This window comes from Colius striatus, chromosome 11 (assembly GCF_028858725.1).
Source record: "Colius striatus isolate bColStr4 chromosome 11, bColStr4.1.hap1, whole genome shotgun sequence".
Taxonomy (NCBI): Eukaryota; Metazoa; Chordata; class Aves; order Coliiformes; family Coliidae; genus Colius; species Colius striatus.
The window spans coordinates 2,798,793-2,812,268 of record NC_084769.1 but is presented as its reverse complement, the minus strand read 5'-3'; the positions used below and the strand labels follow the sequence as shown (position 1 = coordinate 2,812,268).

Sequence of the window (13,476 nt, the reverse complement as noted above, 5' to 3'; positions counted from 1 at the left end):
AAATTACTTATCTGTGCTTCCACAACAAGACCATATCTTACTATATACACTGATGCAAATTCTGAGACATTGTCTTACATAACAGCTGATTAATCAGGTTCTTTTCCCCCTTAGGCTGTGTGCAAGTGTAGAGCTGACATTGTACCTTGCATTCACCTGGAGAGAATAAGCCTGCTTTTTTTTAAAGTTAAGCAACTTTGGGAAGAAAAAAACCCTAAATATGGTTGCATTAAACGTTGCCTTGCTTATAGGCTGTTTTGATACTTAGTATTAATCTGATTCACTTTTTAAAAGGAAATACTATTTCTCAATTTAAAAACAAGATACCATTTTTATCTCCTGTGAGCTCCTGCCACATCTCTTATGCTGCAAATCCTTGGCTGCATCTCTGCCTCTCCCTCCTTGGTTCTGCATTTTGTATTTCTGCTGGATCACCTAAGTCGGAGCCTTTGGTGCAAGCTGAGTGCAGCTGCTGCCAGCATCACTTTGAAAGTTGGAATCATCAACAGTCTTCAGGAATTTGCTAAAGAACTGATGAATGTATGGTTTGAAATACCAACAACATGAAATTTGGCCCTGTTTGGAAGCCTGTGTGTAAAGCATGGGGTCAAAGGCATGAATTGAGGATAGCATTGCATCTATGCTGGGTGGATGTGGTTTTTCATCTATGCAATTACTATTTATAATGACTTATTTAAAACTGTGGTTCCTTAAAGCTTGACTAGGCAGCGTGGCTATTTTTATAAACAGATGAGGATGCTAAATTCATAACAAATGTGGATACCAGAATGACAGTAATTATAGTCTGTATCTTTGTCATTCTCTTAGATTTCAAATTGGAAACATTTACCCAGCACTACTTTGTGGAGGTCTATAGAACCTCGGGCAGGCCTGGCCTCCTCAGCTCTCCAGAATGGTTTTGCCACAACTTCAACAGTTACACTCTGTATTTGAGTATATATTTTAAAATGGCTTCATTCCAATTTCATCCTTACTCAGTATTGCAGTATAGGAAATGTGGGTCTACGTAGCAGTTGCCTTTGGAAAAAGATCTCTGTGTTTGCTGCTTTTATTTGAAGTCACTTTTCTGTGGCTTTGCTCAGCGTTTTGGGGGAGGCTGATGGGAGCAGCACAGGGTTATAACAAGATTAATGATTGAAGGTTTCCTTCATTCTTTATTAGCAACTGTAGTAAGTACTACTCTTTCCTTACATGAAAGCTGCAGAAATAGGTGTCCTTGCTTAAGGCTTTAAATTCACTTGCCTGGAGCAAGTCCAACCCAGTAATCCTTTCGATGGCAAGGAGTGGACTGGGGCATAAGAACCAGGTGGTTTACAACCCTCCTGGATTTCTGAAAGCTGCTATAGACCACTGCAAAGTTAAAAATGGGTAATTTTATACCTTAATGCAATATACAGTTACCCATTCTGCCTGGAGAGAAGTGTATTTTCAATAAAGCAAATTCCTGTTCAACCAACTTTCTTCTTTGCTCTCCTGTTTTGCCGACAAGCCTGGAAATTGATGAGGCCATGAACTCTTGAGGGTGTTATAGTCATAGAAATATACAGAGTGAATTTGTTTCATTTTAGGTTTTAAAATGCAGACAGTTAAGCTTTTTTCTTTCCCATGTTGCACAGGCATATTAGATAATATCTGGTGTTCAGAGATGGTTTTATCTGCAGGAAAGTGAGAGAGATGTCAATAATTCTACAATACTCTAACTTACATTTTATCATGACTTTTCTTTGCCCTAAAGGCAGCCAGTTGTATTGTATCTTTCCCATTCTTTATTGCACAACACTTTATTGCTTCAACACTGTAGAAAACTTGGGAAATGCTGATGCAGCTCTAAGATGTCAGTATGAGTTTTAATTGTTCCTCTCCTTGCAGATGTTCTCGAAGGCTACAATGGCACCATCTTTGCTTATGGACAGACATCATCAGGAAAAACACATACTATGGAGGTACAGTTGCAAAATTGAATCAGTTTGGTAGCAGCAGTAGAATTGTATGTACCTATTACCTGAACGAGCCAGCCACCCAGAGCACTGAGCCATGAGTGACATATAAAAAGAGATGTGGGTATGTTTAGCTTCTCCTGCCTTTTAACCTGTAATATTTCTTTTTCAATAACTGCCTACAGGTATCTAGCTAATCAAACAAATGGTGAGCAAAAAATACTGACTGTGATTTCTCCATATTTGTCATAACAGCTTAGGTGTGTGTCTGTTTTAAAGGATTTCGAGTGAGATTTGTTAATCCACAAATGAAAACAGTAATAAGGGTCTGTAGAGTTCCCTTGCATGAGGCATTATGAAAATTCATGCCTTGCCTATTGGTTTTCTCATTTGCACTCCCCTTCTGGGAATACCACTCTCACATGCTGCCACACAGATGGATGGATTTGAGAACTGTGTGCTTTGAAGGAGAAGAATACCAAATGATACTAAATTCTAGTGGCTGAAGTCTTAAGTCTGTTGCTATTTCTGCTACGTGAAGTGTGACCGTGGAGCTATTTTCCTGTCGGTATTTTTTTAAACTGTTCAGCTAGAAGACATTTAGATATTTTAGCCTCTTGCTAAAAAAAAAGGAGGCTCATTCAAGCATTTAATCTTTGCATAGGATTGTTCCATCCCAGCTGGGTCTGTATGTCTTGGAGCATTTCAGTTCATCTGTGAACTTTGATCAGGACGTCTACAGCAAAGTTTCGCTAAGTGGAAGGGAAAAAAGAGCTTTCAGATGTTTAATAGCATCAGATGGTTTTGCTAGGCAGCTGACACAGGTGACCTACTTAACTTGAAGGTTAAAGGAGAAGGGAAGCAATATTCTCTTGAGCCAACAGGCTCTGGTGAAATTGCAGTTCTGTTGCCACAGTTGCTCCTTTCCTGGAGGATGCAATAACCGATGCCTCACGTCTAATTAAGTCTGTCCTTGTGAGGATGGGGGAAATCACCAGCTCGGCCCTCACAGATGGCACAATGGCTGAGTAATCTACCAGCTCTGAATGTAATTAAATCAAAATGTCTGCGGGGCTTGAGCTGGTGCTTGCACATGGTGTGGGGAAAGATCTCTTAAAGCCAATTTATATCCAGAATTACAAGCTGTGATAAAGAAAATGACTGTAGAAAAATGGCTTTTATAAAGAAAAAGCTGTCACTTTAAAGTGGAATCAAGTCTATATTCAGTTTTAATCCCTCTTTTAACCTAACATCCTCTTGAAAAGTTGCTAAAATGTGTTGTAGGAGAAAAAGAAATAGTCTGAGGTTGAAGAAATAATAAATCCTCTTGGTTAAGCTGTTATGGAGGATTTTCTGAGCCATGAGAAATGCTTCATAGTGTTAGTGTTAAGCTTAAGCAGGACATGGTAGGAGAATATAGTCAGGATAGGCTTTCTGACATAGATAGGTGCCACAGAAAACATTTGCCAGCCTGTATAGCAGGATAGGCACCTTCTTAATGATCACACCTTTTGGCCCATAAGACTATATTGATGGTCTTTTACCTGGAGTTTCTAATAGTAGGTCCCTACTATTGTTGGGACCTTGTAGCTATCATGTCACCATCTGAAATAAAACAGCACTGTCTCAAACGTTACACTTCACTATCTACTGCCTGCCTGCTGTGTTTAAAAGTGGAAATTAATGTTCTTATTAAATTGAGAGGCTTTAGTGAGCTGAAAGGTCTCTGTCTGTGTGCACTGGGGGAGTTTGGTAACTGCAGTGCCAGCTTGGCAGCAGCAGCACATTTCTCCAAACTTTCAAAGTTTACAGCTTGTTTTTTTTTTGTGGTGGGTGCTTTGTTTTATTGCTTTCAGCTTTCCAGTGAATAGCCTGCCTTAACCTTTCTCTTCCCTTCCAGTTGATGGTCTTCATAAATTGTAGTGGGACCTGCTTCAATCATCTCTTGTTATAATAAAAACCCATTTATAACAGAGCTAAAATGAGTCTTTTTCTGTGCATCTCAGACTGTTGGAATTGCAATGTTTCAATCCTAATTCTTTCTTCTTAAAACATTGAACGTGATCTTGCTTCACTCAAGTTTCTACCGACTTAAACAGTGAGAAGGCCAGTGCTCAAGGAGTTATACATGTAGTGGCTGAGTTACATGCACACTTAATCATGTTTTACAGCATGATTTCTCTTTTCAGCTAGAGAGAGCTAATTAAATACTTTAACAAGCTGTCAATTCCCCACGATTATTAGGAGATATGTTTAGCTGCTGCAGTGATCCCAGAGCTGATGCACCTCTGTGCAGATGGAAGTCTCTGCATCCAAGCTTTGAATTCAAAGCATCCTTTGGCTGAGCTAACATGCCACTGCTGTAGAAAAAGGAGCAGAGCATAGCTCTAGCATTTCTGGAGTGTGTGTAGTGTAGACATATCTTTGGTTGGATTTGTGTGCTCTGAAGAAATATCAGCAAACCTCTGTTTATCCTAGTTCAGGAAGAGCTCCCTGCTTTGGGAAAACTGTGCAGTAATGCAGAGTCAGTCAGTGTCAGGGAGCTTTGCAAGGACTTCTATGGTGAGAGAGATGCTGTGAAAATGATGTTGCAGCCTCTGCTCGGTAACAGCGTTGTGTGATGGGACAGGGTGCTGTGATGACAACAGAAAACTAAGGCTTGGGGCTTGGTTTAAATGTGTTTTTGTGCATTCCAGTTTTCCATCAGGGGTTTAGTTTCTTTCACATTCTCACAGCCTGAAATAAAATGATGTATCATATGAAAAGGACTTTTCACTTCTTGATAAGGATGTTGAATATAATATAGCATTGAATTCCTTCCACAGCAGCAGGTAATATGATTTCTATGATATAAAGAAAATAGTCACAGTTTAGCTTCAACTGAGTGCTGTTTTATAGGGAAGGCAGTCATCAATGTAACTCATTTATCTATATTCCCTCCTTTTTTCCCCTCCAAGATGTGTGTGTAATTCAAGGGCAGGAACTAGGAACTACTGCCACTAGCAGCTTTGAGACAGAGAGGGAGAGTATGTCCATTGTTAGTGTTAAATTTCTTTCATCCTAGGTCAATGCTTACAGTTTGACTGTCTTTTCACCAGCTTCAGCATCAAGGAAGATGATATCTGAGTACACTAATAAAGGCTGAGAAATCTGGAGAGAGTGTCAATGCGATTCACTGGTCATTCACAAACATGCAAAACACTGACAACCACATAAGCATCTATACCATTTTCTTTCTATTTTGCTAAAAATGTCTTGGTCTTTAGTAATATTTAGCAATTACAGACCAAATCTGACTTTCCATGATTTGGAACTGTGCAGTTACCTATTGTATGTAAAACAAAATAAACCAAGACAATTCCCAACCACTGTTTAGGCTAAAGATGCTTTGTGGTGCTGATATGGGCAATATTACTCAGACAAAGACAAATTCAAAAGGAATATGAGAGTTTCTAGGTGCTGTATTCTGACAGTCTTGCAACTATTGACTTGTTACTGCACATTAAAGTGGTTTCATGAAACATTTGGAAATAACAATATGGTGTGTGTGGTAGTCAGAAGAGGCTTTTATTTCAAGTTGTCTTTCAGTTTGCAAGTGCTGTGAGCTTTGCTATACATGTCTGACTTTCAAAAAGAGCAATGCAACTAAAAGGAGCCACATAGTCAGGGAAATTGTTGGTTTTAGTTAATATTCAGTTCCTGAAAGAATAGAGGGACGTAGTAGTGCAAATGAACATGGAGAACAGTAGCGTTTGTAAGGCACAGCTCTCTGGCAACAAGCCCAGCAAGCTCAAATCAGAATATATTACTCTAATCCCCAAATCCCCACAACCCAGATTTCCCTTTAGCTTTCTAGCAGAGTGGTGAAAGTGAAAGAAAGTGCTTTTATAGTTCTTGTTTCTGACATGTTTCCAAACACCCGATTTAACTGGAAGAACGGGGCCGGAATTCGTACGTTTGTGTTTATTCATCTCTTTGGTCAGAGAGTGTCAGTGCAAATAGCATCAGGACAGCAAGCCTGGCAAATGGCAGGAGCTGACAGAACACAGAGGTGCTCCATCAGGTGAAGAGTGGTAATACATCAAGTCATTCTGCCACCTTTTCTGTGCACTTAAGCAAAATCCACCTTGTAGCAGGGGCCCACCAAAGCAGAGTGCTTGGCCAAGGCTTTTCCCTCTCCCGTGCCTAAGCAAGGCCTTCCTAGTAAGGGTTTGGTGTTGTGTCCACAGGGGAAGCTGCACGACCCTCAGCTCATGGGAATCATTCCAAGAATTGCACATGACATCTTTGATCACATCTATTCCATGGATGAGAACCTGGAGTTTCACATAAAGGTAAATGCAGAGCTCTGTGTTATGTGATGGGTCGAGTGGGAGGACGCTGGGCTGGGTGGGAAATCTGCCTTCATGCTGTAAAGTTGTGCTGCAGCCTTTTTCCTTTCTCCCTTTTAGATCTTGAGCATTCTATTACTGAGGATATTTAGGAGAAATAATCTAATCCAGTTACTAGCCTTTGATGGACATTTCTCTTGAGTGTGTTTTCAGCCCAAGTTTGCTAGTGTGTTGGTTGCCTTGTCTCTCCCCACAGCTGACAGGACAGCCAACAGGGTGAGAAAACACTTCTTTCACTGCACCTTCTGCAAAGACTACACCTCAGACCCACTGCTTACAGCCATAAATACTATTGATCTGTGTGACATTTGTGAGACTACTGATGTGTTGTTCCTAGCTGAAGGATATAAACAGCCCTCCTACATGGATTTCAAATGGAGGAAAGATGGCTTTGGGCAATTTGCAGAACAATGTTCCCTAAGACGGTGTTCTAAGTCTCAGTTTAAGCAGCTACTACGTTTTTCCATGTCTCTGTCTTGATCCCAACCATATGATCTGTCACATGTTTGAGTGACCTTTAATTCCTCCTGTTCATCCAGTGTCCTGGAGAGCTCTCAGCCATGGGGGGCATTGGTCCGTCTGGCAGAGCTGGGGTCAGGCTGCAGCTTGCTTCCAATCAGACAGGAATGAAATTACACAGTGGAATGCAGGGGAAATGAGTGCTCCTCTGTGTCATCCCTCTCCACAAGCACACAGATAGATGGCTTCAGTAAAGCCCAGTAGCTGAGCACAGGTAGAGCTTGGAAACACCGTCCTTTCTCCTGCCGTGACCAGGTGATGCTCTCTGAGAACAGAGCTCTCCTCTGTCCCTCTTGTGCCTGAAAGTCACTTGAGTGCATTAAAGTCACTGCTTGCATTAAAGCACTTGAAGCACTTCTGGGGGTATCTCTATATGTGTGTGTATATCTCTATATAGAAAACCATCTAGCAGAGTAGCTCTGAACCAGGTACTGCTCTGGAAGGACTCGGTCATGCTGTATTGAGAACACTCTTAGCAGTGCCTGTTTGTGAGGCTGCTCATGAGGTGCAGATGAAGAGTTGGCCTTATGAGGTACAAATAAACCATTCAAATATTTTAATAGACCTTAGATAGTAAAAAATGGTTCTCCTTAAGAAGAGATGCCTGTGAATTTCCATAGAAATGGCCTCCTTAGGAATGACACTTTATTTTCCTCATCTGTGGCTAAAGGTATTTTACATGATAGCACTTGGATGTCATCAGATGGGCACCTCCTTGTAAAAAGACAAAGTAAATTCCTGTCTCAGCAGAAGTTTATCACTTTATAACTCATGTTCTGCCAGCAATGAATTGTTTCAGTGGTTTCCTTTCATAGTTGACATTTATGAATATCTTAACGGAAAATCTGCCTAAATAGCAATGAATGAGTGAGTGATAGTACAAGGAGCTGTCACTGAGAGAAATGCATCTTCTGTCATTGAGAGCAGGGATTTAACCAAACTGTCACACTCTTTTAATAACTGAGCCAATGTTGAAAATTAATATAATTTTTTTCCTCTCCTCCTTTAATAGAGACTCATTTAGAGCAGAGAGGGGGACTTGGTGTCTCCTATGTGTGTTGCTCCTCAGCTGTGTGTTTATAGGATAATATAAAGCATGTGAGTTAAGTCTGGTGTGCTGGACTGAGATGAACTGGTCCAGAGAATGCTTTAGGTGAGGCATAGGTGAAGTAAATGCACAAAAGCAAAAGATATCTGTATTTAATGGCAGTTGTCACAGAAGATAACTTATCAGTACGAGAAACCAGACGATTTATTTTTCACATGAGAGTAAATAATACTAAATAGATAGTTTACTGATACCTAGAATCCAGCCATCTAGTGTTCCAGCTACATAATCCCTGCATAATGCTTATTTAGGGTATAGTTAGGCACCACACCCCTAATGCATTTCTGTTTACTTCTGTGAGTCAAATGCTCTTTTATTAAGAGTCATTCATTCATTCTCTCTCTCTCCTTAGTTTTTTATGGGTTTTGTTTGGGGTTTTTTTTTGAGGACAGTTGTCTCTTTGTTACAGAAAAGCTCATTTTCAGTTTCTTGTATGGGACTTGATTCAAGACAGAACTTCTATGTATGCTTCATTTAAAGGTTTCGCTTAATAGACAACTTATCTACAATACACAACTCAGTCTTATGCAACTTCTACGTTAAAGTGCTGAAGGTGCTGACTGCTTTGTGCTGGGGAATACTGATAAAGCTCTTACAGTGTCAAACCTGACCCTTCTCCTGATGCAGCTGTACTGTTATGAGAGCAGCTGAACTGATGTGGTTTTTGTCAATTTTTCCTATGTTATATAGAAAAGGAGAAGATGAAGACAAGACTTGACCAAAGTGCTTTATTGTAGACTTTCCTGGTGATTCATTGATACATGAAGAGAGGTCAATGACTTGTAAATCTTTCACAATGCCACTATGTTGTCATGAAAGATGTGTTTCCAACTATGTGGGAGATGGCTTTTATTTTTAGTTTGGTGCTTTTTTATTTTGACAGATATGGAAATACAGGTACTGAGATGTTGAAAGCTGCCAAAGTTTAAATCTGTAATGTTTATGATTGCTTAATTAGGTTTCCTACTTTGAGATATATTTGGACAAAATAAGGGACCTACTTGATGGTAAGTTCTGCATTTCTTATGTGACTAAGTGTTTTTGGCATGATATAGTGCTTTGAATCAACCCCTGAGGGGTAGAAGTTACTTTCTTTGAGAGTGATTTAAATGTAATCTTTTAAGACTGTGTTTGTGCAAGAGAATCTTGCAGTTTAAGTGGTCTGATCTCTGAGTCCTGTGCACCTGCCTCTGCAATGCATACAGCTTGAATAGAGAATCTGACACCCTTCAAGGCAGGTCTGAGCCTTGTTGGCAATGTATGTTCTTAAAGTAAAACTGTAATTTCAAAAGATATGTACTGTTCTGTTGAGGCTTCTCCAGTGAAATTTAGAATACATTTGGTTCAACTTATTCTTTGCTTTGCCTCCATTAAGTAGAGTTTGTTGGGAGGGATCTCATTTACAATTTGTGTCTCTGTATGTACATGCTGAATGTTAATGAGAGTGGGAATCGTGTGTGTTCAGTCAGTCTAAAGACAGAGAACTGTGTGCAGATGGTGACACAAAACCAGGAACATGTATTTCAGCTTTTCTGAGTTCCAGTGAGCTCTGTCTCTCATTTGAAATTCTTGCTGCTTTGGCACAATCCAGTGTGGTCTGTGTTTATTTTATCAGAGCCACAAGCAAAAGCTTTTGTGTCATAAAGTTAACTTTAAAGAAACAGGCACAAGACTGACAGAAGCAGAAGCATATTTTACACAACAGAAATATTGGGAGTTCATAAGGAGCAGGGAGCCACTACAATTCTCACTTTCAGACTGAATACATTCACTGTGTTTGTCTGTCCTGCCTGTAGCTGATACATTATTACCTGTGGACTATTCCTAATGAGCTCCATCTTTTTTTTCTAGTGTCAAAGACAAACCTTGCTGTACATGAAGATAAAAACAGAGTCCCATATGTTAAGGTACAGGAAAATTTGATGTTCTTTCTTTCCCTTCTTTCTCTCATATGCATTTATTTACACATTTCCATTTGTATCCTGATTTCATCTGATGTTCAGACTCTTGGATGTTCAAACAGTATTGGTCCCTGGATTTAAAGAGTTTCTTGAAATATTAATGGGCTTGAATCATGTTTCCTTTATTTTCCTGACTTTAACCATTTACATTTTGTCAGCATGGTGTTAAATTCTGAGTATTATGTTCTCATTTCTTGTCAGATCTGAAGGAGAACACCTTGAATGATTTTGTTCTTTAATATTTTGCTGCATAGATGCTGTAACCTCACAATATTTTAGAACAGATTTGTAGGGTTAAGAATTTGTTTTATAGCTTCCTGGGCTCTCACTTAAGTGTAACTCACTTGCTATGAAGAGAGCCTTTCATCTTTCAGTTTGAGAGACAAAACTGAGTTTGGGCATGTAATCTAACCCAAATTAGTAACAGGAACGTATGCCATATCATTCCATGTGCTCTATCTATAGAAACTCCTTTCTGACGCATGTTTGCATCTGAGTCTTTAATCTTGTGAAAGAAAATTGTCTCTCAAGGAATCGTGTGGCCTCCTGCTGAATGTCACACAAAGGCATGTTTTGGTCTATTGCCTCGCTAATGATCATGGGGAATGTTGATGATTCTTCTAATTATTTTGTTCATCAGTCCTTTCTGATGGCAATTCGAGTGTTAGGACACTTCCCAAACTGTTCTCTGTCTTTTTAACTTGCATATTTCTAGGGTTGTACAGAAAGATTTGTATCTAGTCCTGAAGAAGTTTTGGATGTCATTGATGAAGGGAAAGCCAACCGTCACGTAGCTGTTACAAGTAAGTGCTCTGTGGAGGCTTTTCTGGATATAGAGCGTGGGTGGTTGTAGCATCCTAGTGATGTACTGGATGATTATCCTTGGTCACAAAGTACTTTGAATTACTTATGTGAACAATGTAATGATGCACAAATTGCAGCATTTTAAAATCACAGAGTGTACTTTCCTTACTGCTTCGCTGCTTGCAGAAACATTTATTGAGTGTTTCAGTGTTGAGAGTTCCTCCATTTAACTGATGGCATTGTATAGTATTGTTACATAAAACATCAAAATAGATGTGGTTACACATAGCATAGGTATTTTAAAATCATAGATAACTGAAATTATGGATGTTTATTCTTATTTGTGCTACAAGTCAAGAGCTCAGAGCAATTTGCTGGTCAAACAGCGGGCAAAGACTGCAGAGCAGTTACCAGACCCTGCCTGGCTCTCTCTTATGAGTTATCCCAGTGAAGCAGTGCCTTGGGTTGAGTTCCAGCCATGAACAAAGCAGACAAATCTTCCTGAATTAAAAAAACATAATAATTGCCCCTGCCTGTGCCAGATTTACTGACACTGTTGCATGCAGCCTGCTAGCATTACAGTGTAAAAAAAGAGAGGTATTATTGGCCTGTTTCCCAATTTATACTGTAAGATGTCTTTGATCCAAGCTTGGCAGAACCTCAGATCTTGGGGGTGGGGTGGGGTTTTGGGTATGGTTGGTTGATTGGTTTGTTTTATGATTTAACATTGTGCACTGGATAACTTCTTTCTCTTCTATATCTCTACTTTCTGGCTTTGGTAAAAATGATATTGCTTCAGCTTCCCCATGTCTTTCCCATCATATTACTAGAAATGTGTTCTCTTTTTCTGAGTAATATTTCCTCATCTTGTTCCTGCTATTCTCTTTAACCAAAAACACTCACCTTTTGCTGTGATACTACCTGTTGCACTTGGCACACAGAGAAAAGGTCTGACAAAGATTGACAGGGAATGGTTTTTGCCTAGACTGAAATGGCAAGGAGCAAATTTGGAAGTGTTGAACAATACTGATTTTGGACGTGGAGGAGAAAATGGGAGTTGAGATAAATGTATGTATTGCTGTCAATGGGAATGGGGACAGGTGGTAGTGGACTTTAAAATATCAGAAAATAGAGGAAACAGACAAGAAAGTGGTTTACTAATTCTTACTATTTTCTTTTTGGTACTTTATGGAACTTCAAGCAGAACATGGTTACAATGAAACTTACAACGTGGAAGCTGCAGCTGTAGCTGCTCGTGTTTCACTTACAGTCTAAATGAAGGAGTTTTAACTGTGTACAGTAAAAATCACTCTGAAATTTGAATTTAAATAGTGTGGTTTTGAGTAAGGCTTTGCTAAATGTTGGGAGACCTCCTCACATGGTGGCACTCTGGCCTGCCCAAATTCTTCTTATTGCAATTATTATGACTTCTCTTTAAATTATCTTGCTGTGCTCAAAATTCTTTCTCTGTCCAAGATGCTGAACATTCATCCTCATTGTAGTTCTATGCCTAAACAGCATCTGTTGTATCACAGCAGGTTTTTTGTGAGCTGTCCACACTCATAAAGAGGCATAAAAGGACAGAATCTTTATTTCATACAGCATCTGTGAAATGATATTTTATTATTCTTAGGCTATGAATTTCTTTGGTTATTTTTTATTATCTCCAGTTATATTTTATTGCTTCAGGGGAGTGAAAAAACTTTCATAAAAGAAAGGTAAAAAAACCCAGATTTTTTTCTTCCCCAAGGCTGTCATTTAATGTGAGTCTGGTTAATTTGGTCATGTTGGGAGAAAGCAGGAGCTCATTTTATCATCTGTGAGCTTTACTGGCAGCTCTTGGTGTAGATGCTGGTGTCAGCAGAGTGATCTGGGCCCCTAGTGAATGTTTTCATACTTTTGAGTTTGCTAACCATGGGCTAGCTAATGAAACAAAATTTCTTGTCAGGTTTTAAAGTCACGTAGACAAAACCTTTCAAATGTGATTGCAGATATGAATGAACACAGCTCTAGGAGCCACAGTATCTTCCTCATTAATATTAAACAAGAGAATGTGGAAACTGAGAAGAAACTCAGTGGAAAGCTTTACCTGGTAGACTTGGCTGGAAGTGAGAAGGTAATCTTTCCTTTCTCCTAAACTACTGAATGATCCTGCTGGGATCACTAAACTGATCACAGGAACGTGTGTCAGTGCAGACTAAGCTAGGGTTTACAGTTACCTCAGGTCAGCATTAGTATGGCAACCATGCTTGTTTGTTTGTTTGGAATATGGGATGGAAGAAAGCAGCAGACCAGAACCACACTGATATGAAATGCAAACCTCCAAAGTCTGCAATGTGTCTTTGTTTGTAATGAAGTGGATTGAACACGTGTAGTTTTATATAGCTTCACATTGCATTAGGAGTGTTTGAAGAGAGGGGTGTAACTTTAACATAGTTTGTCAGATTAGCTGTTTTAATTTGCACATATTCAGACCTGTCCTGTTTCTAGGTTTTCTGCAATTATTTCACATGTTATAGATCAATGAAATGACAGCAGTTAAGGCAGTGATACAGCTGGAGTCTCTTTGAAGCTCCCTGAATGACTTTCTGATTGTGGTGACTGCTTCTGCTTTCCAGTATAGAAAAACACTAACCAGAAAAGGACTTTTATCTGTTTACCAAAAGACTAATATTCTAGAGCAGTACTGCAGTGGGAAAATGTCATTGTTTCCCAGTTCTCATCCTAACATCTTC

The 13,476-nt window shown here is 39.5% G+C and overlaps 1 protein-coding gene across 1 annotated transcript in view; it reads left to right on the top strand.

Annotated features, from left to right (window-relative positions):
* KIF5C (kinesin family member 5C) overlaps nt 1-13,476 on the top strand; it is a 76,365-nt gene that overhangs the window by 29,075 nt on the left and 33,814 nt on the right. The window contains exons 3-8 of the mRNA XM_062004681.1: nt 1,891-1,964; nt 6,188-6,292; nt 8,935-8,983; nt 9,828-9,883; nt 10,653-10,740; nt 12,733-12,857. Coding sequence (XP_061860665.1) covers nt 1,891-1,964; nt 6,188-6,292; nt 8,935-8,983; nt 9,828-9,883; nt 10,653-10,740; nt 12,733-12,857 — 497 coding nt within the window. The remainder of the gene's footprint in view (nt 1-1,890; nt 1,965-6,187; nt 6,293-8,934; nt 8,984-9,827; nt 9,884-10,652; nt 10,741-12,732; nt 12,858-13,476) is intronic.